The 25,675-nt window shown below is 40.1% G+C and overlaps 2 protein-coding genes and 1 long non-coding RNA gene across 8 annotated transcripts; all 3 read left to right on the top strand.

The window, feature by feature from the left end:
- The first annotated feature begins 10,817 nt into the window (after window positions 1-10,817).
- Window positions 10,818-13,153, top strand: LOC133927383 (B-box zinc finger protein 20-like). Of its 3 annotated transcripts, none has more exons than XR_009911330.1 (4): window positions 10,818-11,289; window positions 11,404-11,781; window positions 11,896-12,219; window positions 12,670-13,153. XR_009911330.1 is itself a non-coding variant. In XM_062373834.1 (3 exons), exons 1-3 carry the CDS (start codon window positions 11,080-11,082, stop codon window positions 12,148-12,150), a joined length of 843 nt encoding a protein of 280 aa, XP_062229818.1. In that variant the 5' UTR covers window positions 10,819-11,079; the 3' UTR covers window positions 12,151-12,405. The 3 variants fall into 3 exon arrangements, 1 of the variants encoding a protein (XP_062229818.1); XR_009911329.1 differs by having other exon boundaries at window positions 12,634-13,153; XM_062373834.1 differs by lacking the exon at window positions 12,670-13,153 and having other exon boundaries at window positions 10,819-11,289; window positions 11,896-12,405.
- Window positions 13,154-17,757: 4,604 nt separating this feature from the next.
- LOC133926034 (uncharacterized) lies at window positions 17,758-19,334 on the top strand. Its single transcript, XR_009911050.1, has 3 exons — window positions 17,758-18,086; window positions 18,853-18,936; window positions 19,063-19,334. It is a non-coding gene; the product is annotated as an uncharacterized LOC133926034 (long non-coding RNA).
- An 859-nt stretch (window positions 19,335-20,193) lies between these two features.
- On the top strand, window positions 20,194-23,379 carry LOC133927382 (uncharacterized). Of its 4 annotated transcripts, none has more exons than XR_009911327.1 (4): window positions 20,194-20,579; window positions 21,733-22,060; window positions 22,573-22,718; window positions 23,036-23,379. XR_009911327.1 is itself a non-coding variant. In XM_062373833.1 (3 exons), exons 1-2 carry the CDS (start codon window positions 20,442-20,444, stop codon window positions 22,003-22,005), a joined length of 411 nt encoding a protein of 136 aa, XP_062229817.1. In that variant the 5' UTR covers window positions 20,194-20,441; the 3' UTR covers window positions 22,006-22,060; window positions 23,036-23,379. The 4 variants fall into 4 exon arrangements, 1 of the variants encoding a protein (XP_062229817.1); XR_009911328.1 differs by having other exon boundaries at window positions 22,573-22,933; XR_009911326.1 differs by having other exon boundaries at window positions 22,573-23,379.
- Window positions 23,380-25,675: the final 2,296 nt, after the last annotated feature.

Genomic DNA, 25,675 nt, shown 5'->3' with positions numbered 1-25,675 from the left:
AGCATGCCACACATTCAAATGACTGAGTGGAGGGGTATTTATAGCCTCAAACTCGCCAACTATCTGTTTTCCCAATAGCTTAGAAAAGCTGTTAATATCGGATGATCTGGTAAAAACAGTAGTACTAACACCGGATCATCCGTGAGTATAAACTCAGAAATTAGCCGTTAGACTTCCACTCAAAGTCTGTGAACACCGAATACTCTGGTGTGCCATCAAATCCATCACCGGAACTTCTGGTGAGTTATCTTGAGCCATCCTAGCCTTTGCAGCCTTTTTGTGTAAAATACTCTGGTGCATTCATCCGGTGTTTATTCCATTCACACCGGACCAACCGGTGAGTTAAACCTTCTCTTCTTTTATCTGGAAATGCTCTAGTGCAACTATCCATAAGATCACCGGATTATCCAGTGAGTTGATCTTCATTCTTTGGCACTTGCAATCGCATCTGCAAGAAATGCTCCGATACTATACTTCGGTGTGCACAAACCAAGCACTGGACCTTCCGGTGGGTTGATTTTCAGTCTTCTACACTCGCGTTCTTCTTTGTAAGAAATGCTCTGATATTACCCTGTGCAGATCCCTAGACTATCTGGTGAGTTCCTTAGGCTTCTTCACCTTTGTCAAAAATACTACGGTGAGTTCAACATACAGAGCACCGGACTATCCGGTGAGGCTATCAACCTCTGTGCACAATGCTCCAGTGAGTGCAAATTCCTCTGCTCCGAACCTTCCAGTGAGGTCAATTCTCCTAAGACTTCTCCAATTCAATCAAACTTTATCCCAGTTACGGTAGACTTCTTGATGTATTTCATCCATGAGACCAATGAACATGTTAGTCCCAATGACTATGTTGTCATTAATCATCAAAATCACAATCATGATCTAATAGGGTCATTTTCGCTACAATCTCTCCCCTTTTGGTGATTGATGACAACATAATCAAAGCAAGTGGCAAATAATAAATGATACCAATCGTAAAAAGTACAAAGCCTTACCACATTGCTTGGATGCATGTTCTTAACATTTAGTCCCCCTTTGTTGTGGCTCCCACTTTCTCCATTGCCACTATCTTCCTTGATCGACCCATGCAGGAGCTTCTCCCCTTTGTCAACCTAGGTGCCATATGTTGCTTCTTGTATCTTTATCTTCTCCTCCTTTGTCAACTTCGGCATTCTTAGTCATCTTGTATCTTGTTTCTTGCCTTTGGATGAGGATTTGGGTATATGATGATCATGATCTTCATCAAAGCGCCTAATCTTATGTACTTGACTTCTTCGACTGAACATTCACCTTATCTTGTGAGCCAAGTCTGTAAATCCCCACAGCCACCTCGGGCTTCAAATCTTCTTTGGAATCCAAACTGATTAGGGCCCCTTCATGTTGGTGATGAATTTCTTGGTCACCAAAATGGATTGATTCCACCCCAATTTTTTTGTTCCAACCATATATGCAACCACCTTGCTATTTTCCCTTTTCTTTAGCTTGTAATAGTTGCTCTTGATCTTGTTTTTGTAGTTGGGCTTGGTGTAGATGTTGGAGGTCTTGTTGGAGAGGTTCATTGCTTTTTTCTTCTCCTTGGTCTCCTTCTTGACTTGTTTGTATTGGAAGACTTGTGGCTTTCTTGATGACATTTGAAGCATGTCATGGTGGACCCCTCTACAAGCTTCTTCACCATGGTTGCACGATTATCTTGAGGAGGTTGGACATGGTTCTTTCCCTTTAATCTTACCAAGTCATTTCTGAGATTTTCTACTTCTTGCTTGAGCTCATCATTTTCTTGTGCAATGAGTTTATTAAATGGTTTTACAAGAATATTCTTAACACATATCTCATTACAAAGGGGTAAGTATTATATATCAATTAAACCATCACAAGAAGTGCAAGCATCTACCGTAGTATTGAAATTAAATAAAGAGTTAGATTGCTCCAAATGGGCCTTAGATGAGATTCAATACACTCAAAGTTTGCCTTAAGCTCATCATGCTCCTTGTTTAACAATTGAATTTGCTCAATAATTATTCATAATTAGAAATAAAGGTACTATGAATATCATTAAAATCATTGAATTTCTTAAGCACTTTTGATTATTTCTTAATGTCACTTTGTTGCTCATTGATCAAATGAAAGAGTTCATCATAGGAAGGAGAATTCTCATCAGATTCATCATCACTTATATCGCTATCTATACCTTTGGCCATAAGGTATTTATGAGATGGCTTGCATGTTGACTTATGTGACGATGACCTTGAGGAAGAGCTTCTCTTGTAGGAGTGAATGGCGAAGCTCTCATCACTTGAGCTTGAATTTTTATCATCACTAAGTGATCTTCTCTTGCTTACAAATATTTTGGCTCTTCCCCTTATCTCTCTCTTGCTTTTGATCTTCTTCCTCTTCTTGGTGCAATTAATAGTTTTGACCAAGTCTTTTATAGAGATTCGTTGATCAATCTTGGCATTGATCTTCTTGATATTCTTCTCCACTTGAGAGATGAGCTTGGCGACTTTGGAATCCATTCATTCATCACTTGATGTGTTCTGCTTATCATCTTCATTGCTCTCATCATCTTCATTTGAGCTTGACTCTTACTCTTGCCTCTTTATCTTCGTCTTCATGTGTGCGTATGATGCTTGCTTGCTTATGAGAGCAAGGTTCTTGGCGTCAGATGAGGAAAAGGCTTCCACCCCATGTTCATGGTCATCTCATGGGCGGCGATCTTGCCGAGCATTTGACTTGGAGTCATCTTCTTGATATCGTTGTTGTCATAGATGATGGAGACTGTCAACTTGTACTTTGAAAGAAGAGTTTGAAGTATTCTTCTCATCACTTGATCATCATCAATTGATGTCAAACCTAGCTCATTGATCTTATTGACAAAAATATTCAAACGTGAGTATATGTCATTAGCACTTTCAAGGGCAAATTGCTTGTTGCTATTGAGTTTAGTAACAAGCACATTATATTTCTCATTGTGCACATCATTTATTCCTTTATGTATTTTAATGAGACTATTCTAAGGATGCATGTTCAATAGGGCTAAACAAACCAGACTAAAAACCTTAAGAAAAAGATTTTAGGATTTTATCAATATTGCATATATGAGCAACTCAATCATTTGATATGGATTCTTTTGCATATTTGGGATTGAATGAATCATAAACATGATTATAAAGTTCACACAAAAATATGCTACTTCAAATTACTCATATTTGCAATAAAGGGGTTTTTAAGCACTTGCAAGAAAATACATTTTTGCAAGTCATTTTCATGCTATGATGCAATATTGAAACTTATGTAGATTGCATAGATTTAGAGAAAGTTACTTGATCTTGGTGACTTGTTCATCTTAGCAACTGTATTCATCTTTACTTGGCATTACTTTGACATGATCTTTCCTTTTGATTCCAACTAAAGTTGAAGAGACGATCTTTTTTATAAATACTAATTGAAATAGTTACCTTCTTCATAAAAATCCAATTGAAATGATCTTCTATTTGGAAAACCTTCTTTATGATCAACCCAAATTTTCAATGCATCTCTATTTTACCTAAAACTCATTTAAGTACAATTTAGTCCCAAAACTCATTGGCTCCGAAAAGGTTAGTGAAACCCCACCATATAGAGTAAACTTTTCAAATGATAGTGCATATGAAATATATATCAATTGAAGATATATACCAATTGAAATATTGAAAGCATATAAGACTTGAAGACACCAAATGAAAGACAAAATACCAATAATGATGCCTAAATTATATCTAAGACCAAAAGATAAAAAAATGATCATTCGCAAAGTTCAACAAATGAACTAAGTGAAGATTGAGCATATAGAGAAATGAAGAAGTTCTAAACATGCTTAAAAACTTATCTTAAGCAAGTATATGGGTAATGATTCAAGCATTGAGATAACAAGTTTCCAAAAGCTCTAAAAGGAAAGTTTATTTGAAGAAACCAATATTCCTATTAGGGGAGTGAAATGAATTCTTTCACACAGAAGGAATTTACTTGGAAGAAAAATTGAAACAAAGATGATCAATAAGGATTACCACTTATATTACTAACAATTATAAGAAATAATGGTATATAGAGATATCATAAGATGGTAATTGCAACAAGACATAGATTAATTTTCTTTTAAAGCAGCATGTGAAGTAGGATTAAAAAAACACCATGCTTTAAAGTCATTCTTCACAAAATTAACTAACACAAATAAACACATAAAAATCATAGTTGATTTGATCCGAATACGAGAGAGATTCAAATTAAAATCTTGATATTAAAATTTCACTAGATATGTACCAAGAATTAATCAATGGATTCTTGCAAAAGATATGCAATAAAACTAAAAAAGAAAATCCCGAAAACACTGTTCATTCAGAGTATCCGGGTTCAATAGAGAATAAACTCAAAATTAAAATTAAACAGCGCCTAAAAGGTTCCAACTCAAACCAAGCGAAGTTGTGTATTCCAACTGATTATTCCAAGTAGATCCACGGAGATCCTACAATCAAATACATATGAACAAGTAGATTGAGTAAAATGCACAAATATTAAGCAAGAATATAAGAACATAAAAATAAGAGAGTAGACACATGATTTATTTTTTGAAGTTCGGACACCTCCACTAGAGGTTCCTACGTCTCCATTGAAGGGCTCAGTCATGCTTGAGCCGGGTCTCTCTCAATTTTTTCCTCGTCAAGCTCAGTCACACTTAAACTTGGGTTTCCACTCTTGATTTCTTCCCATCTAGAGATGAAATCAAAGCCTTTACAAACTTTTCGCGGCACACCACAACCTTGGATGCTCACCAACGACGCCTAGCCGCTTAGTAGCTCAAAGCTCCAAGAGTATCAAACGTGACAATGAACTTCTTGCCGATAAACTCGAGTGCTCAAGATGGGATTTAGCTCACTTGCACTCAATCTTTTAATCTCTCAATTCAACTCACTTTTCTTCTCAAATCACACAATAGATTGGAGTGGGAGGGAGTTCTTTTGGCTTTAAAAGTTTTTTCTTTCATGCCCAAGCAGCAGCAAACAAGGGTGAGGTGAGGGGGTATTTATACTCTTCCCTAAAAACTAGTCGTTGCACAGTTTTTTGTACTGATTCGGAGTATCCGGTCAACCCGGAGTCTCCTGGTTAGCACTAGAATTCTTTACATGGTTAGTTTCACACTTGGTATTCCTTATGTGCCATGAGTTCAATCTATAGGGTACCCTCTCTATTATTATCAATAACAAGTGTATATATCTCACAAGTATTCAATACTTGTATGAACACATTTTATGTTAGTATCCTATATATTGTGATTTTGAGACTAACATGTATTTCAAGTGATATCTTTTGTAGTCTAATGAAGTAATCGATAAGTCTACTGAGGTATGCAACGCTTAAAGGTTTTTATTGGTATCTTTGTAAAACATTTTCTTCATTTAAGCTACCTCCATATATAATATAACTTAAACTTCATATCTTGATATATGGTCTAATTGTGCATATGTTTCTTTCTCATCATATGTATGCACACATATGGAGGAGTTTAAACTATATTATATGAGTTTCATGAATTGTGATCCATGTGCTTTCATCTTAATTGATATTCATATATCTTTTAAATTGAATTCATACAAGTGGTATCACTTTATTATATCATAGTTTATGAAGCTCCCTCTCATGTGCTCTAATGTTTTTTCATTGAATTCAACATGTGTTTATGACCTTTTTGGGAGATTATTGATAAAGGGGGAGAATTGTGATGACCAAAGCAAGTGCAAGATACATGAAGGTTGATAAAGGGGGAGAAGCTCTTGCATAGGTCGATCAAGAGAGATAATGACGTTGGAGAAAGGGAGAGACACAATAAAGGGGGACTAAGTGGTAAGAACATGCATCCAAGTAATGTGGTAAGACTTTATACTCTTTACAATTGGTACAATTTATTACTTGCCACTTGTTTTGATTATGTTGTCATCAATCACCAAAAAGGAAGAGATTGTAGCGAAAATAACCCTATTAGGTCATGATTGTGATTTTGTTGATTAATAAATATATAGTCAATTAGACTAACATGTTTGTCAAAAATATATTAGTAGGTATTATGGATGCAATACATTAAGAAGTCACCGTAGCTGAGACAAAGTTTAGTTGAATTGGAGAAGTCCCCAAAAAATGACTACACCGGAAGGTCTGGGCAGAGGAGTTGTGAACGCCGGAGTATTTTCTTGTCGTGTGTTTTTACACGACAGAAGGTCCAGCGATATGGAGATATGAATGCTGGAGCATTTCTGAGTTGAAGCTCAAGTATGGTACACGTTGGAGTATACGTCGGAGCAATTGTTGCAGAGAGGATTACAACAGTGGAAAGATCGAAGGACTACACGCTGGAAGGTCTGGTTTAAAGTGTGCACGCTGGAGTATACGTTGGAGCATTTGTTATAGGGAATATGTCAAAGTCTGGTTTGGTGTAGTTTAACACGTCGGAAGGTCCAACGATGAAGCAAAGCAACGCTGGAGTATTTTGCACTGAGGAAGGCATGTGATGGCTCAGTTGAACACGCCAGAAGGTCTGATGATGGAGCTGGTGAACACGCCGGAACATCCGATGTTCACATTGGTTTGGGGTGGAGTTCTAATGGATAGTTTTTGGAAGGTGTACACGCCGGATGTTCCGGTGAGTACAATCTATCTACACTAGAACATCCGACATATATAGAGAATTTGAGTTGTTGGGGCAATGGTTAGTCCACGGGGTTGAGGTTATAAATACCCCTTCACTCAGTCATTTGAAGGTGCTGGAGTCTAAAGAAATCTATATACACTTGAGAAGACATCCAAATCATCAAAGTGCTAAAAGTGATCTCTAAGTTGATTAAGTATAAGACTAGTGCTTATAGGCCTAGAGAGAATTGTTTCTAGGTGTTGCAACATAGAGAGTGGATCAAGAAATGATCCAACCTTATACCGAGAGGTACGCTGGTGGCTCAAGCTTGTTGACCCTCCGACTTGATGTGGAGCGGTAGTAAGAAGCGTGTATAGGGACGTGGAGGCCCTTGCTATGGTGGTTAAAACTTCAAAGTGAAGACGGCGAACAGGTGACCGGAAGATATGTTAGTGATGAGATATTGCCTTGGTAGCTTGGTTATTCATCATACTTGAGGTCTTGTTTTAATGGCTTGTTAAGAGTCTTGACGACCGGAAATATATCATTTGTGGATCTCTAACATGGACTAGGGGTGACTTATATACCACCAATATCATAGGATAAAAATCTCTTATGTCGAGTTTGCTCTCTAACTTATTTACGTTTTCGCATTTACATACTTGAAATGAACCTTCCTAGAGTATGTTGCAAATATTTTGAACGATAGAGTAGATACACTAGATAAACCTAGAGCACATTTAAATAAAAAATAATATAAATTTATATTATAAATTTTTTGGAGCTATTAATTTTTAAATATCCTAATTTACCTCCTTCTAAGATGTCACCATTCCTTACAATATCTTATAAGATAACAAGATTATTTTTTACAATAAATTTATTTTCACCCATTAATTATAATGATACTCAGAGATGAACAACATTTTCTAATACTCTAGAACAGACACTACTAAAAACATTACTTCACTATCGGCCTATAAAAGGGTTTTACTGCCAGTTTTAGAGCCGGTAGTGGGCAACGGGGAGTGATAGTCCCCGACTATCACTATCGACCCAGGGACCGACAGTGAAGGGGTTATCACTGCCGGCTGAAGACTTCAGCCGGCAGTGATAGTCGGGCTCCAAATCGATATTTTTGGGTCAGAAAAATTAAAAAAAATGCACCCGAGGAACCCCTACATCCACGCTGTTGCAAGTAACAAGTCACGCGATTTTTCGCGCACGTGAGGTTCGCGCCACTCGAACTCGGAACCTCTCAGTTCACGCTATATGTCCTTACCATCCCACCATAGAAATACTAGTGATACCATTATCATATGTAATCTTTTTGACATATTCTGTTTGAAACTTTAAATGATTATTTGGATATCTAAATGATATCAAATGAAAAAGTTTTCAACTACAAAGTTATAGATCTCATCGAGGGCTACAGTTTTGATATAAAGTTTGTTCCCATCTAATTTCATATGAAAAAGTTATAAATTTTTTAAAATAAACTATCATCTAGTATCATTGCCGACTCTAGCCACAAACTGACAGTGATACTATCACTGCTGGCTCGTGACTAGAGCTCGCAGTGATAATTAAGTTTCACTAACTGTTCTTTTTAATAGCTTTTTAATATCGATCCTCTATCACTATCGACTCGTAAGGAACCAATATTAATGAATCAATATATAAGTCTATTTTTTATAGTAACGAGAGTATATAATAGTAGAGGTACCACGTCACGACAACGTGTTCCTCGATCTCAGTTACCTTTCCAGTACAAAGGGCAGCTGGACTCCATTATAGTGGTGTCTGAGTCACTGCCACTGAACTTTGTGTGACTATATACTACTTTTGGTTTTTATTTATCATTAGTTTTACTGTAGTAATTTTGATTTTATATTTTTTAAAAATTATAAATATTTAAAAATAAATAATATTAAAGAAATATATTTCATAACGAATTTAATAGTACGAAAGTTTTAGGTATCTATAAAATTTTTTAATAAAACGCAAAATCAAAATTACTACGATAAAAAATTGATGATAAGTAAATAAAAAATGAGACAGTAAGAATAAATTATACCATCAAGCTGAGCAGGAAGACAGCCAAGGTGACTACCGAGGTTTTGACCTAATTATCTTTTCTGATAGGTCTATAATTGGTTGATGAACATAGAAATTGGTGAGGACATCTTTAATGTTTAGAGATAGTTGTTATCTATTAGTTGAAAGAACATATTTTTTGATGTTGTGACTAGCACAATTTCTCGTACCTTACGAAGAAGAGAGTAGCAAATAATAGTTTTTAAAGAAGAGAGATGATGTAATAGTACTTTAAGTCACTTAACATCTCTCCGTAATATATGAAAAATTATAAATGATAAGATCTATATAAATTTTAAAAAATATCTCTATCTAACTAAAAGCATCTGGAGACCTTCCGCCGGGTGATGCCATCAGTGAACATAGTGCATGAGAGAAGATACTCGAGGACTCTCGTGGGTTTACTGGCTACGTACGGCACCAAGGTTGCATCATCTAGCTTATTCGGTTTGGAGTCCTCACTCATATTTTCATTTTCAAAAGACTCTAAGGCCACTGCCCGTGCAAGAAACAATTATTTATGTAATGTCTTCCACGTCACTTAGACACAAGTATAGATATAAACCTTACCGTACATAATGTCTAATGGTAAGATTCAATAAATATAGGCATAGCTTGTATATACTCTCTTTTACTCCAATGTACTGTTTTACTTATGTTATATTTCTTGGATTATTTGATCAATCTTCAATGCAATTTTTGTGTTATGTCTATATGTTAGATTTTGTTTCAAGCTAATGTCTTATGGAAGTCAATACCTTCTCCACTCCTCTTTTAATTCCTTATCATATCATCTTTTATAAGATGCTGCCACTAATATCTAATTAATGACTAAGACATTATATATGGATAGAGCATTAGAAGTAGCCTAGGACTCGTGTTTCGAAAGTTGAAAATTCATATTCATGCTACTTTCTAGTTTCGACGAATTCCTGCCTCCGCCACTGCTGCTAACTATTAGGAGTACAACGTGGATCCCTGATTAAGATGCCCTCTCGATCGATCCAAAAGTTTTGCTTGCATTGTGGGGTACCATTTAGATTGGCCCGACCCTACTTGCTCCTGTCCTACTAAAAATGCATGCATCTGACTCGATTTCAGTTTCTATACAGAAACTAAACCAATTAGCCTTGCTAAAAATTAAATTAAGTAGGCCACTGCCCTTGCATCCCCACTGGGTGTTTTAGAGAGCTAGCGCATGAAAAAGTCGTAGGCAACCCCATTATATTTTTGAAACCAATCTCCCTATAAATCACGATGTATTTCTCTGTTAAGAAAAGAAAATTTTCATATATAGATGCTCACGTATGACTTACCGTGACCGTTCAACAAACGATGAACGCACGCAGATAGACGACACAGTAGGTGGTCCATCCATCCTCGATCGGGCCCGTATCTATAACATACCGTGCCTATTTTACTCACATGAATCATGCTGCTTATAGTACGAGCCGCATGATCCGAGGCATCGGTTGACTTCTCGGCCTAGTTAACTTAATACTCCTAACATGAAGAGACTTCCTCTGCAAACAATCAAATCCCTTTTTCTCATGGCATTAGTTAGTGCTCTGACTAATAACTCGGTTAGTTAGTGTTGCCTACTCCAGTTCAAACCACAGACTTAGCACGACTGATCATATTTTCTTAAGATTAAATACAAAAATATAATAGTATATGCACTAGTGAGTGCATTTATTCAATAGCTAAAACGTATATCCACGTGAGGTTAGATCTCTGATCCTGTTTAGACGTGTGACAGGGCCTAAGGCAATGCATCTAACTTGTACTCGAAAAAAACTGTGTTAGTCAACACCCAAGAATGGATGAGAGGTTAAACAACCAGCCTACCATTAGACCATCAGCCACAAGCACTTCTAGCTGTCGGCAAAGTTGGGCAGAAATATAATATACCCTGCTAATTGTGTGCCAAATTATTTTACACCTAATAATATACTTACTTCAGGGTTAGAAAAAGGCCAGCTTTTGAGCAAAGCCGTTACTTTAGGGTTAAAAAAGGGCCAGCTTTTGAGCAAAGCCGTCAATGGAGGCAAGAAAACTTGAGAGCCGAACCAGGAGGCGACAGAGTTTACCCTGATCTCTTTATTTCCCAAACAAGATCTCGCCTCTCCCTGTCATGGAGGATAATTTAATCTCACCACCTTCCTGCTCTGATTTATTATTGCCTCCTCCTCCCTCCTCCCATGCCACCATGTGTCCATGTCCTCTCCCTCTCTCCTATCGAGCCTTTTTCTCTCTGCCTCCTCTGGCGTTATTAGCTAATCGCTAGCTAGGTGCCAGCGTCTCCTGCCTGATCTCCAGGCGCCATGCGGGTGCAGTGCGACGTCTGCGGCGGCGAGCCGGCCGCGGTGCTCTGCTGCGCCGACGAGGCCGCGCTCTGCTCCGCCTGCGACCGCCGCGTCCACCGCGCCAACAAGCTCGCCGGCAAGCACCGCCGCCTTCCGCTCCTCCAACCCTCGGCCGCCAGCTCCGGTGACTCCACCGCCGCCGCCGGGCCGCTCTGCGACGTCTGCAAGGTGCCATGCCTGTGCCTGATCCATCGATGCTACGGCGAACCTCACACGCATGCGCGGAGCTGAGCTGCTGCTGATGTGGTCCCTTTCGTGCGTGGTGTCATTGGATTGTTGCAGGAGAGGAGGGGGCTGGTGTTCTGCGTCGAGGACCGCGCCATCCTGTGCGCCGACTGCGATGAGCCCATCCACAGCGCCAACGACCTCACCGCCAAGCACAGCCGCTTCCTCCTCATCGGGGCCAAGCTCTCCGCCGCGCTCGTTGACCGGGCGCCCGCCTCCCCGGACTGTGGCGGCGGCCTCTTCGAGCCCGACGACGTCGCCGCCGCTTGCGCGCAGGACTCCTCCACGTACAGGAGCTCGGTTCTTGAGTGCAGCAACAACAACGGCGGCGGCGATGGAGGCGGCAGCAGCATCTCGGACTATCTCACCAACATCTGCCCCGGCTGGCGCGTCGACGACCTCCTCTTCGACGAGGCGGCGTTCTCCGCCGCTGCGGTACATTCTTAGCCACCCCTGGTCTTTTCGCCTTGTTCTCTCCACAGCTTCATGGGGTAGGACCTAGGAGTGGACACTAAAAGATGTTGACCGTTCGCCGGTTCTTGGAAGCAGAAGGCCGGCCGCGACGAGCACGAGCAGGTGCCGTCCCTGGACGCGGACATCTTCGACGTGGTCGCCGGGCGGCCGGGGAAGCACAGCGCCTGGCCGGGCGCGCTGGGCCTCGAGAAGGTGCCGGCCGCCATGGCAGCCCCGGCGGGCAAGCAGCAGAGGGAGAGGTACTGGAACAGCGACGTGTTCGCGGTGCCGGAGATCTCGCCGCCGGCGGCCAAGAAGGCGCGGCCGTCGTCGTCCTTCTGGTGCTTCTGAGCTGTATCAGTCCGGCGAGCTAGCTAGCTCGATCGATCGCTTGTGTAATCCACTACTAGTCTACTAATAGTACGTGCATATTGCTGCTGCTACTACTGCTAGTGCTAAACTCCTAGTTAATTTTGCTGCAGTAATGACTTTGCTTAATCATGATGTGTTGTTACCGTATTGTAAACTGCCTGTAATGTTTCTGTCACCTCCTTTGTTCGATCCATCATCGATCACTAAGGCATCATGGTTTGCTCTGCTTAATCACAGTTTTGTCCCCTGTAAATTAGGGTGGTGGCAAGATTGCTCTGAATTACCAATGTTCAGTCTATCTAAGGCATCATGGTTTGCTCTGCTTAATCACAGTTTTGTCCCCTGTAAATTAGGGTGGTGGCAAGATTGCTCTGAATTACCAATGTTCAGTCTATCAGATCATCGCATTGCCATCTTGAACACTGGCCACTTTTATACTGTTCTAAAGAGTAAATTATCCAGGTCTGGCAGCAAGTTCTCTCCGCCTTCCACTTCCAGTTACCCCCGATTTGACTGCATCGCCCTCCATCACGCTCCAGACTGGTGGCAAAACGTCTCCAAAGCAACACCAAAAGCTAGTCGCAGGGACGTTAATGGCCTAATCATCTACACCCTTTGGAATGTCTGGAAAGAAAAAAACCGAAGAGTTTTTCAGAACAAGGCAAATCACCCAGAAGAGACAGCCACCCGCACAATTCAAGACATATTCATCAAACGTCAGGCGCTAGGTTTTTGAGGATTTTTCGTGCCATTTAGTCCCTGTGTCTCTTGCTTCTTTTAGTGAGGTGTTTTCTATCGGACGTTTTTTCTTACAGGGAGGAGTTTTTTTTCCCTATGTAAATTGCTCGGTGTTGTACGCTCTCTACTGTTCTTAATATTAAGGCAGAACTCCTACCATTCCGGCAAAAAAGAAGAAAGAGACTAGATTACATAAATTTTGGAGGATTCGTTTCTGTTACAATCAGAGGGTTTGAGAATATGAGTTTGCATATGTCGTTCTTTTCTCAGACTTTATTCAACCTTTGGCAGGTTAGCTAGGCAAGCTTACTGTTAGATTGTTGAGAGGCTGCGAGTGAAATAGATTTTTAGATCAGAAACACGACTATAGGAGTGTGAATAGTGGTCTTATCAAATTCTTGGATGATTTATTCTAATCTTTTTACCTAACTCACCTCAAATCAACACGTGAAAACAACAAAACCGATAGAAATAAAACACGACAAAACTTTCTGAAGAAAACATGGCTCTTATGGATGAATATAAACTCTAGGTTCTATAAGAATCAATTTCAAAGTCATAGCTACAAAAGCTTGCAATTTGATTCACTTTTTTTTATGATAAAGGAACAAGCCTTGGCTTTTTGCATTGTTTAATGCATAGAGCCTAAAAAACATTATTACATCGTTTTAAACTGGAGGAAACAAAGGATGTAAAAATAAATCATTATCCACGTAACCTATAATTATATAATCACCTATTCTTGATGAAGATTTATATAGCCACCACCTTCAAACAATGACATGACTTAGGATATCTTCTCTTTCTGGTTTCTTTTATAGCAGTCTCCTAAAGCACAACCAAGAGGTTTCCCTGAAAATTCTCTGCATCAAAGTTGTAGTCGGTTTTTTTATTAAATACAACATCATTACGGCAGAGCCATATAGACAAAAAAAAAAACACTCCTGCTATGATTGATTTAGTAGTAATTCCCCTTGTTCTTAGCTAATATCTCATTATATGGACTATACTTCTAGGTTTTTAGATTCCCAGGGCCATAGTTTTATATGCCTAATGGACGTAGCAAAATTACACTAAAAAAACATATGTTGTATGCTTTCGTTATGGTTGCAAAAGCAACATTTTAAGCTACCTTTCTAGTTTCTTTTGACCAGATTATCCTTAGTAAAAATAACTCCTCCACATAAGTACCACAAGAAAACCTTGATTTTGAGTGGAAGCTTAAGCTTCCATAGACCTTTTGTTGTGGCAGAAATGGGTTGTGCTATCATTTGTGTGTGTATAGAATGAAACGAATATTTTCCATCCGCATGCAACCCCCATTTAAAGATGTCTATCCATTGCATAATTGAACATGTAATAATTTGGACACCATAATATGCTGAGCAATTAGTTTATCCCCAATAATAGGTCTACGGAAAGAGAGGTTTAGCGGTAAAGAACTCATGACTTTCGCCACTGTGGTTTGCTTTCTTCCAACCACATTATACAATAATGGATACTTTTCACTCAGAGTGGAATCTCCCGACCAAATATCATTTTAAAATTTAGTATGGCATCCATCCTTAACCTCGAAAGTCCCCCGTATAAAAAAATCATGTTTCACTTTCATTAGACTAGATCAGAAGTGAGAATCTCCTGTTTTTCCTTCTACCTATATGATGGATTTACCGTCTAGATATTTATTTCTGAGCAGTTGTTGCCAAACCCCATCTATTACCCATATGCATTCTCCTTGGAGTCGTGCTATGTATAAGTGTCTATTATAGATTAAGTCTTATGAGTACCTTCATACTCACATACTTTATTTGCTTTTCAGGTGAGAAAGATTTAGTTTTTGACTACTTTACGTCCGTCGATGTTGGTGACAAGCAGAAGTAATGCCATTATACACGTGTGTTGTTATTTTGGGGTGGCACCTTAGGGCAAACGGCGTTACCCATCTTTTATCGCCATGTAACTTATTCCGATGCATAACTACTTTAACAAATGTTCGGGTTATGTATTTTGTTATACAGTTTAATCTACTTAAAGACTTGTAATTTAATTTATATTCGCTCTTTATTATGTCTTGTGATGATGTGCTTGTTGTAAAGGCGTATGATTCGATTCTAGAAGTAAACAAATCCTGAGACTACTGGAATAATATTTCAATTAATCATTGTGGATGTGATTATGAAAAATGATCGTCCTAATGATTAGCTTGGATAATATTTGAACGGTTCCCCTCACTTTCTTCACTGAGCAGAGAGATAATCTCTTGAAAAAAGCTCCAGTAAAATCTCCGATATACACAAACGTCCATCATCGAACCATCCGGTGTGTGCAATCACACCAAACAACCATTTTGCACAATCTCCTAGAAAATGCTTTGGTGAAGTATCCGGTGTACACACTGTCAGGCATTGGACCATCAGATGTGTACAAAGCCATTCCTCTGAATAATTGCTCCTTCTGGAAAATATTTCGGTGCTCCCATCTACTCATCACTGGACCATTCGGCATTCAACTTCATTCTGGCACCACAAAACATATCTCCTAAAAAATAGTACGGTGTGCATTTCATTCTAGCACCAGACCATCCGATGAACACTTCAATTTTTACCTCTGACTTGAAATACTCTAGCGTGAAAACCTTCTGAATACCAGATCATGGTGTGTTCACTTTACTAAACACCGAACTATTCGGTAAGTGCAATTTTTCCTAATTCAAAGACAAAATCGCTAATTCCATTTTTCTCCCGGACTTTGGTTGGTCATAATCAAAATTATGCATAAACAAACTCATACAAACCAAACTGACTCAATTTAAATATTATCAATGACTAATCATATGTAAACTAATATATATATTCACTTAGTTTCTCATTACCCCTGGCTGTGGGGCTGAATAAGAATCGATGATTGTGTAGCTAAGTTTTGCTTCCCCTTCCGTTAGCATCTCCTTGCTTCTTTTTGTGAGAAGTATCTTCTTACTAGCTGCTTCCGTTATCGATCTCTTCACTGCTACAGTATGTCCCAAGTAAAACAAATTAATGACAGACTTGTCTGAATGATTATTAGAAAAATGTTAAGGATGTGTCATGATGATATCACTCTCTTGTGTTGCAACTTGACTAAATCCCACAACAAAATGTGCAGTACACCAGTATGACTGAGAACAAGAAAACAAAAACTGGATTTGATTTATTTTGATATCCCAACTCCTTCAAGCATATGAGATCATATGACTGACATACTGAACCAATGTTGCATCAGTTTGAACTCTGGTTGCTAAAAAGAAAGTTTTGATATGGGCTGTGCTTCTACGCATTAATAGAAACCGATGGATTGCACGAATATTAAAGCAATATACTGTCTCAGAGACAATTGAATTACATACAGCATGTATTTGTAGAACACTGCAATTCAATAAGCTAATTCTTTACAACATATGCATGCCCCCCCCCCCTTCCCCACAAGGAATCAAGTATCCCCATGCTTCGAGTTTCCCCTTTCAAATGAGGTTTTTGTTTTGTTTTTGTTCTTGCTTGTTTTTCTGACCATGTGCATTTTGGTCAAGCAAATATGGAAAGTAAATTTTTATATAATTATATCTTCTCGACGATAAAAATTAATAAAGATTTTTTATGAAAAAGAAAGCATCCCATCCTTGTACAGATAAGACACTTGAAACATCAAATCTAAGCACTGCCAAACTTGCTGTCACATTGCAGAAAGACTCGAAGCCAATTAAGGATCTGCTTAGGACAAGGGCAGAAATCTGCAGAAGCTAATTAATTGGATGCCGAGACAGTTATCTCCTCGTGGAAGACAAGTGTTGCTAGCTGAGCAGAAAAGGTGGTCTTGAAAGGGAGGCTGAGTGTTGCTGGTGCACTGCACAGAACACAAGAATCATCCGTATCGAGTTGGGGGTGCGCACTTAGATGCAGGTGAGCTGCACCGATCACATGCTTCCAGTTCCATCGCATCCGAAGCAGCAGCCAAATCTCTGCGCCAGTTAGGAAAGATGCAGCCGTCGCTGCTGCTCTTGCTAAAAATATTGTGGCTGGCTTGGACGTTTCACAGGTACAGCAGGTACAACAGGAGACGTTTCAGTGCTCACCTGATATTTCCTTGCTTGGCGTTGATTTATCCCCTCCGAAAAAGATGACTTTTCTCAAATCAGTTTGTTATTAGTGCACTGAAAACCAGTTTCCATTTTTAGATATTGGGTTATCGTAATTGTGTACACAGATAGCTTGTTAAAGACAGCATCAATTACACGTAAATAGATATATAACTAGCAAGGTGACGCACGATAATAGCGTGGATAGTCTCGCTGCAATAAAAATTAGTCTATTTCTATTATTTTTATTTTATTTGAACTCTTTATTCAATATTTTGCTTTCCAAACCATATGATAACTAATTTTTTATAATTTTTAATTTTATTTAGCTATTTATTAATCGTATTTGATACAGACTATATGATTTCATCTAGACCATTAGATGTTCATAATAATAAATGGTTTATATTTTTTTAATTAATGTGATAATTTTTTGACCTTAAGAACGAATATGGTGTCTTCTTTTAACACTTAGATAATAATATAATAGATAAATTATGCTAGTCTTGTCTCTGAAATGTATCTGAAGTTCATGCTAGATTGAAACGAAACCCTCTACCGGTACCTCACCTGATCGAGCTCGTGCACGAATCTAAAAGACTATGTAAAGGGACGATTGGCACTTGATAGCTCAAGCGGCCGCTCGTACGAGTGGAAAGAAAATACTCAGAATATGATGAAGTGTATATATTTTCTGCGCGTCGGGCACATCATTGTTTTGATCCCTTTCGTCACGTAGCTAGCTAGGTCCCAACTTCCAAGTAGGCAGCAGCCCCGCCGCCCGGCTGCTAGCTGTCGCTCTCGCCACAGGACACGGCGGCGTGCCGGCGTCAACGGTGTCCCCGGCCACACACGGTCACGGAGAGCCGCCGCAGCAACGAGCTCGACAGGCAGCGCGTCTCTGCTCTATGCATGGCGCTGCCGCGGCTGAAATGAGATGTCTTCGCCTTGATCGTCTCTCGCACACATGCATCTTGATGCTTCTGGCCTCGCCGGCGATGGGCTCCGGTGGCGACTGGCGAGGATCCTCACGGCGGTGGGGCTCCGGTGAGAGATCCGCCTCCACGAGGTGGTTAAGCATCTGTACTACGAACATGCATGCCGCGGTTCAAAACTGTCGATTATTCCTTAATAATTAAGATGCTTCTTTCCACAAGCTCCCTGCTATCAATTTGTTGTCTGTATCCGTTTTTTTTACACAATGAGAAAAAACACTGACTTTTGTTGACTGTATTATTATTATTATATCATCTCAGTTCATAGCTAAATGTTTAAAGTAAATATAAGAGTAAAAAGATCATAGGAATGTAAATTATTAATCACATAGTCTAGTACTAAATCATCACCTAATCTTAGCAAGAAGCTCTATAGATACCATATTACTTATATATTCTCTCGCTTTCCTATTACATCAATATCTAGAATCTAAATCAATAAATATCCTAAAAAGTGACTACAGAAAAGAGGTATATATGCATAGTATTGCCGAATAAAAATGGACCTGCAGAAAATGCATTTTGCCACTCCACTAAGGAGCAGATGGTTCTTAATCAAGGCTGAGATACTTGTTCCACTACAATCTCCATCATCGGAGCAACGCAAAAATCTAGAAGAAAGTTTCAGATCTATCTCAAACAAGCAAACGAAACCGTGGAATAATTATCTGAGCACTTGCTCAGTAGTTTTCAGCTGTTTGAGATACCACAGTCTACACCAAGGTGGTAACTTGGGCAACTCGTCCATATATTGTACTCGAAATTGTGATGAACCATCCATCATTTCAATTCATTGAAAGGAAAAAAAATGATCAGAGAAACATCTCGAAATTTTTGCAGATATATGTTGCTGATGAGGGATGCCTGGGATTGTCAATTTGGTGGACAAGGACATGACCTGGGCTGTCTGTCTAATGCAGCTTGGTACGACACCCTCTAGTTTTCATTAGTACAAAATAATCCTTGTTAGCAATCCTTTAAGCTATTAGATTAAAAAAAACCCAATTGTTGTCCCCTCTCAAAAAGAACCTTTGCCTTTTCTCATCGCAGAATTGAACTGAGCTGGTCTCCCATCTGAAGAAGAACATGCTCACCTACCAAAGAGTGGGCAGAGAATTTTCATCCTATTGCCGCGAGCTACAGTTTAGGATATGAGAAATTTTCGTTTTTTCCGATTACCACCAGAATTGAGTCTTTTCCTGTAAAATTTCACTGCTGAACGCAGAGGCCTCTTGATGAATCAAACGCGAGCAACACTGAAGTATTGAACAGTATAAAAGTAACTCTTGATGGACCCTTTGTTTTAAGAAGAATCACCATTTATAGGGGGGCGACCAAACATCAGGCAAACGTAATCTCAACTGATTACAATCGACAACCGTCATCCGTTAGATGTCCAATCTTTCTTCTTCCTCTCAACTCCTTTCACCTTCCACCTAACAGTGCATCTCTCTTTCTCTGAGCTGTGTTTCCTCGATCTCCAATCTCTCTCTCTCTCTCTCTTTTTAATTTAGGGACTAGCTCCTGCCTTATGAGAAGATAATTTGTGCAAGCGGGGGGATCGAACCCCGGTTGGTTCGCTCCACTCTAATAAGCTTACCAGCTGGGTTAGAGCCCGCTTATAATCTCTCTTTACTCGCCCCTACTGTTGACAACGTTCATCGGCCATCCTCCACCATCGACGGCTAACGGCGCCCCGCCTACTGTTTGTTCCTGCTGTCGAGCGAGTCGCCTCCCAAGGTCATCCCTCTAAGCCCGGTAACGATGAATACCCCCTCCCAGAGCTAAAGCCTCACTGCTAACTCCTTACCAACGCTATTGACAATAACTTTTGGTTTTTTCAGTCGCCTCTACTCTAGCAAAAAAGGCTATTTATAATATGATTGGCTGGGGCGTTTTGGATTTTTTTTTAAGGAAGGAATGAACTATGTTTCTTTCTTTTGAAAGAGAGAGAGGAGGAACCTGGAAGGAATGAACTTAGGAGAGTTTTTTAGTGGAATGAACTTATCAGAGGTTTTTTTTTTAAGAGGATGAACTTGTCAGAGTTGGACAATCTGCTCTCAATATGGGCCAAGACGGGCCAAACATGTATCTCTTGTACAGAACGGCGTCAAGATGGGCCGTGAAAGCCCACACTAACATATAGCCGTCCAGCTTCTCACACTGACATGTGGGCCCGTCCTTCCAAACCGCACGGCACCCAACCGCGTGCCACTGCGCCGAGGCGCTCCGCTCCCGCCGCAGTGCCGCACCTCGCCACGGCCGCAGACGGGTAGACCCCGACGAGGATCTCTGCGCTCGCGCCGCGGCTGCGGAGGAAGTCGTGCCAGCCAGGCCTCTCCCCCCGCCGCCGATGTCCGGGAGGAGAGGATAGAGCGCGCCTGGGCGCACTGGAGGCGGCTGGAGTCCCGAGGCTGGTGGCGGCGGCGATGGTGGACAACTCGGAGCTGCCCTTCCGCATGATGTCCCGACGCTACGGCGCTGACGCGGCACACACGCCCACGATCCACTCCCGCGTCTTCTCCGAGAACGAGAGGTACAGGTCCACGGAGTTCACCACGTGCAAGGTAACTAACACAAATCCAGTCCTCCACCGTAACTACTGGGTTAGGATTTAAGTGAAGTTGGGTGATGTGATGGTGGCACACTTCGTTCTCCATGGCGATGCAAGCTGATGTAATAATTGTTTTGGTGTAGATATGTTAATATGGTTGGCAGTTTTGCAGTTTGGGTTCCAATGCAGTTCAAAACTTGGTTGGTGATTGGGGATGTCCCATGCCCATATTTGAAACCAAAAGGCGGATAATTGTTGTATTTGGCTACATGTGCTTGAACAAGATTATATCATAGGACTAATAGGCAGTTATTTTACACACACAAGCGTACTGGCTGCGACATTAACAGCGTTCAAACCGGTCGTTACATGTGCTTGAACAAGATTATATCATAGGGCTATTAGGCAGTTATTTTACACACACAAGCGTACTGGTTGCGACATTAACAGCGTTCAAACCGGTCGTTAAGCATATAACCGACTTGGTTCTGTTTATTTTTCTCTGGGAAATTATCATGATGCTTTGTACAAGGGATACTTGAAAGGTGGGCACATCTGAAACTTTCAGTTGATTTTGTTGAAACTGTTGATGTGCTGCCCCTTTTTACCTTTTCCACAACTACCAGGTGCGATTTACATGTGTTGCCTAGTTTTGCTGGGAGAGGTTTCTCCTATTTGAACTAAAGACTGAGAAGCTGAGTTTCTTTTAACTTCTAGCTTACAATGGTATCCAACACCAAAAGGCAACTTTCTTCCTTCTTTTCTCTTTTATGGGAAACATCCTATTGTGATTCATCTCGCCACACTATTATACTAAAAATTCTATGTTCGTCTTCCTTAACATTTGGGTATCTGTACTTTTGCTAGGCATCAAATGCAATCAAACAAACATTTGTTCAATTGCCTCTTGAACCCTGACCAAGTTTTGAATACAAATCTGTACCATGTTTTCTTATGATGGCAAGCTTTAAACACTATGTAGACTCTGACTCGTATCAAATATATTCTCTTTAACTTTCAATGATTTTATATTCCATTATAATTATTTTCCTGTCCGCTTGATAAAATTAACTGTTCAGTTTGTAATTCCTACATGAATCTGCACTACAGGATTATGATACCCAATAAATGGAGTGTATAGTTAATCTACTTTGCTCTCCTTTCAGCTCCTTGCAGCCTCTGGGCTTGATCCTAGTAATGTGAATGGTCAAGGATCAAGTCAAACAGAGAATTCAAGTAACAATACTCCATCTGCATCTTTCCCGGCCGGTGCTGCAGTTCCTCCCACTTTTGCCTTCATGGCCTTAGGTAATGAAGGAAATCGTGCACACCAAGCTTCTATTGGTCATGAAGGGGAACATGGTGAACCAGACGTACAAAGAGATGATGCTATCCATATAATCTTGACTGGATCCGAGCAAGCTTCAGTGGTTCTGTGAGCTGTGATGCAGATGTTTGGGCCTCAGCTGGGTCCACATGAAGGCGCACCTAGAGGTTCATTAAAATTTACTTCATTTACAGGAGTTTTTCTTTAGAGTTTACTTTTCAAGGCTTATGCTCTGAACAGAATAAGGGGTTATCTCTTCTCTAGTTCTCTTTGAAGGAAAAACTCCTAAACGATTGTGATGCTTGTCTATTGAGAAAAGACTATCAAACTGTTTTCTTTCTTCTGAATGAACAATCATTTCAGTGCATTGAATAAAACGTCATAGATAGTAGTACTGTTCCAAAGAAATGGAAGGAATACAGCTTGCATTACCGAAAGAGTGATTGATATACTCATATGTGCTTCCAGTTTACCTATGTATTTTAAGATCATTGTTCAGTTAAATTTTTTTGATAGAACTGGGTTCTTCCTCCAGCAGTTGATTGGCAATCTACTGCATCTTTTAAACTCTTTTTACCATTATTTTTTATTTGTGGACGACCATCTTAGAATTGGTTTTGAATAATTGAAAGACTTTAAATACAAATTATTGTACTCTGCCATGTCTATTATTGTGCAGGACCAGGTTGATGTGAGAACCAGGAAAATGTGTTATGTGGTTCATAGTTCAATTCTGGTCTGCAGAAGTCTTATACGGCATGTTCTCTTGTCCTTCCATCAAAATTCTTCCTGATCTACGTGGAAGTTCTTGGGCACCTTATTGCAGTATGTCTGTTCTATTCCACCTTGAAGTTTCCTGCATTTGTTGTCCTGGCATATGCTCAGTTTAACTGCTTTCTGCATCTCAGCATCAATGTATCATTAGTGCATGTTGAATCTTGTTTGTTGAAATTCTTTTGTGATGTCTGTTTGGCCATTTTATTTGTCGGGGTATGTCTGTTCAATCTTGTCTACAGAGATAGTTTGGACACCTTATCGCAGTACGTCTGTTCTGTTCCATTCCACCTTAATGTTTCCTGCATTTGCTGTCATGGCATATGCTCAGCTTACCTGCTTTCTGTTTGCGATGCTTGGGATTGCAGGACCTTGGTGACCCAGCTGCCAGGCAAACTCAAATCCATGATCCTCACAGCTGTTATGTGGAATATCTGGAAGGCGCGGAACGCCAAAGTCTTCTAGGATGAGGTGATTGCCATTCCTCAGTCCTTTGTCTGGCAGCCGCTGACCTCGACCTCTGACTACATAGAGCTGGCGACCCGGCTGACCACGCTAGGTTGCGCGCTTGGAGCGAGCTCTTTGTTCATGTAATAATGTGACGTACTAGTTACTTTCTCTCTACCCTAAACTTCGCAAATCCTGTACGCCAAACCTTTGCATATGAATAAAACCGTTCAGGTCGGCGTTAAGCCTGCCGCAGTTCCTCTAAAAAAATGTATCATTAGTGCATGCTGAATTTTGTTCGTTGAAATTCTCTTGTTATGTCTTTTTGACCATTTTAGTTATCAGGGTATGTCCGTTCAATTCTTGTCTGCGGAAATGGTTTGGGCACTTTATCGCAGTACGTCTATTATGTTCCATTCCACCTTAACATCCCTGTAAAGATGTCTAAATGGATCGTATAACATGGATCGACTCGAGACACGATATTGTTGGCACGGTTCAAGTACGGCACGGCACGATGGCTAACGGGTCAGGCTGGCACAGCACGACGATTTGGATCGTGTCTGGGCCGGAGCCGCCGCACGACGGGCTGGCACGGCACGACCTGTTTAACTGTTCATATTTTTTTAAGTATTTTATATAATTTGTTTAGATATAATACCATATAGGATATATGGTGCGATGGTAGTGTGTTTGACACCCAAGTAGAAGGTCGGGTGTTTGATTTCGAGTGAAAATAAATTTTTGTGATTTTTTTTCAATTTTTCACGGACTGATGAGCTAACAGGGAAAAAAGTTATCGAGTCTACCGTGCTGCGAACCGGCATAGTACGATCCAGTCTTAAATGAACCATATCGACATAGCCCATTTAACTAACAAGTCTAGACAAGTCGTACGTTAATAGACCTATACCGTACCGAGCCAGACGATCCATTTGGCCATCTCGGGTTTTCTGCATTTGTTGTCCTGACACATGCTCAGCTTTACGTGCTTTGTGCATTTCAGCAGCAATGAATCATTAGAGCATGCTGAATCTTGTTTGATAAATTTCTGTCGTGACGCCTGTTTGACCATTTTATTTCAGTTAATTATGTGATCTGAAAGCCATTTTTTGTTTTACCTTTTTTTTTACTTGTTGGCTGCGAATTATTTCATACTTAGCAAAACATTACTATCCAGAAAAACTTCTGTAGAGCATTAGTGACAACAAAAACATCCAATTGGGATGAAGCATAGAATTGTTATAGCTACTGCTATTTCTGGCCTTGCACCGACCATCCAACGGACCATGGACTAAACGGCCACTGCCTGAAAGGACTTTGATACGCAATAAGTAGATTGCAGCATCCACATCCAGTATGGGTGTTGCAGACTGCAGTTGGCAATTATTTGATGAAAATTATCTACTGAGTTATTCTATTTTAATGTGCACTTTTACCTCGGAGCATTCATGGTTAGAAAACGTAAGATGCGAAGGCTGTGAACGGTAGAAGTAAACGTATCCTTGGTTAAAGCAAATGCTTTCGCTTTTGCGTACCAGAAAGGATAAAATGGCCCCCTGGGAAGACTCAGCTGCAATCTGGGCGTACAATCTTAGAATCCGGCGACTTTGATGCGGTAAGCGTTTCCCTTTTGGAGCTTCAGATTTTGCTTTTTGTTCAACTCATCGTCAAAGCGTGCAGAGGAAGAAACAAACCTTACCTAGGTAGTTAATAGCGATGGTTATACTTTCTACCTATAAAAATCAAACTCTAGATTCGTTGCTTAAAGATCTCATCAAAGTAAAAAATAAAAATATATGATAGGCAGTGTATTTTTTTTTAAATACGTAGGAGAGCTATATATCTTTGAATTAAGAAAAAAGATAAAGTTTACACGGTGACTGCGGTCTTTACAAAGGAATCATAATAAACTATTACAGAATGCATCAACCACTGTTAGAAACAGAACAATACAGATTTAAATGACAGAGCCAAATATACTCAGCCTCTCGAGCACAGCTAGGTTCTTAGCCCCATCATCGCACCAACGAGTTGCATCCTCTCTAGTGATGTACTTGTTGATAACAAGATGTCTATAGTGACTTCGTTAATCTTTAAACTCTATATCTTCAGTTTTTAATAAATATTGTGTGAGTGCGCATGTGTGATAAGATCATCTTCAACAGATACTCTAAAATTTTATCCTTTATACCACTATTACAGCATCCCCTAACACTATTACAGCATCTCCTATTTTTTCTATCTTCAACAGCTATTCTATTTCCTAGCTTTCGTTACTTTCCTTCTTTTTTCAGACCCACGTACATACACTATACATAGTAATGATGCTACCTTTTCCGACCCTAAATTTGCTGCCGCTCAGAGCCGTCCGTATCACTGTGCCGCTAGTTGCCGTCTCTGCTGGAGTGCTTGTCCGTCCTCCCGATCGGTAAAAACGTGAACAGCGATGACAGCACAGTATTTTGCAGTCACTGCTGGAGTCAGCCTAATATAAAGTATATGTATGTGCCTGCGTGTTGTACCAGAAAAAAACAGTGACTGCAAAAACGAACTCAGTT

This window comes from Phragmites australis, chromosome 8 (genome assembly GCF_958298935.1).
Source record: "Phragmites australis chromosome 8, lpPhrAust1.1, whole genome shotgun sequence".
Taxonomy (NCBI): Eukaryota; Viridiplantae; Streptophyta; class Magnoliopsida; order Poales; family Poaceae; genus Phragmites; species Phragmites australis.
Note: the sequence above shows the minus strand (reverse complement) of the source record. Positions and strands in the feature narration are given on the sequence as shown.

Bases quoted from the DNA above. Each gene is read 5' to 3' on its own strand.
- LOC133927383 (XM_062373834.1), top strand. From the start codon at position 11,080: ATGCGGGTGCAGTGCGACGTCTGCGGCGGCGAGCCGGCCGCGGTGCTC. The intron at 11,290-11,403 runs GTGCCATGCCTG...GGATTGTTGCAG, and splicing joins CGCTCTGCGACGTCTGCAAG to GAGAGGAGGGGGCTGGTGTT. The intron at 11,782-11,895 runs GTACATTCTTAG...TCTTGGAAGCAG, and splicing joins CGGCGTTCTCCGCCGCTGCG to AAGGCCGGCCGCGACGAGCA.
- LOC133927382 (XM_062373833.1), top strand. From the start codon at position 20,442: ATGGTGGACAACTCGGAGCTGCCCTTCCGCATGATGTCCCGACGCTAC. The intron at 20,580-21,732 runs GTAACTAACACA...CTCTCCTTTCAG, and splicing joins CGGAGTTCACCACGTGCAAG to CTCCTTGCAGCCTCTGGGCT.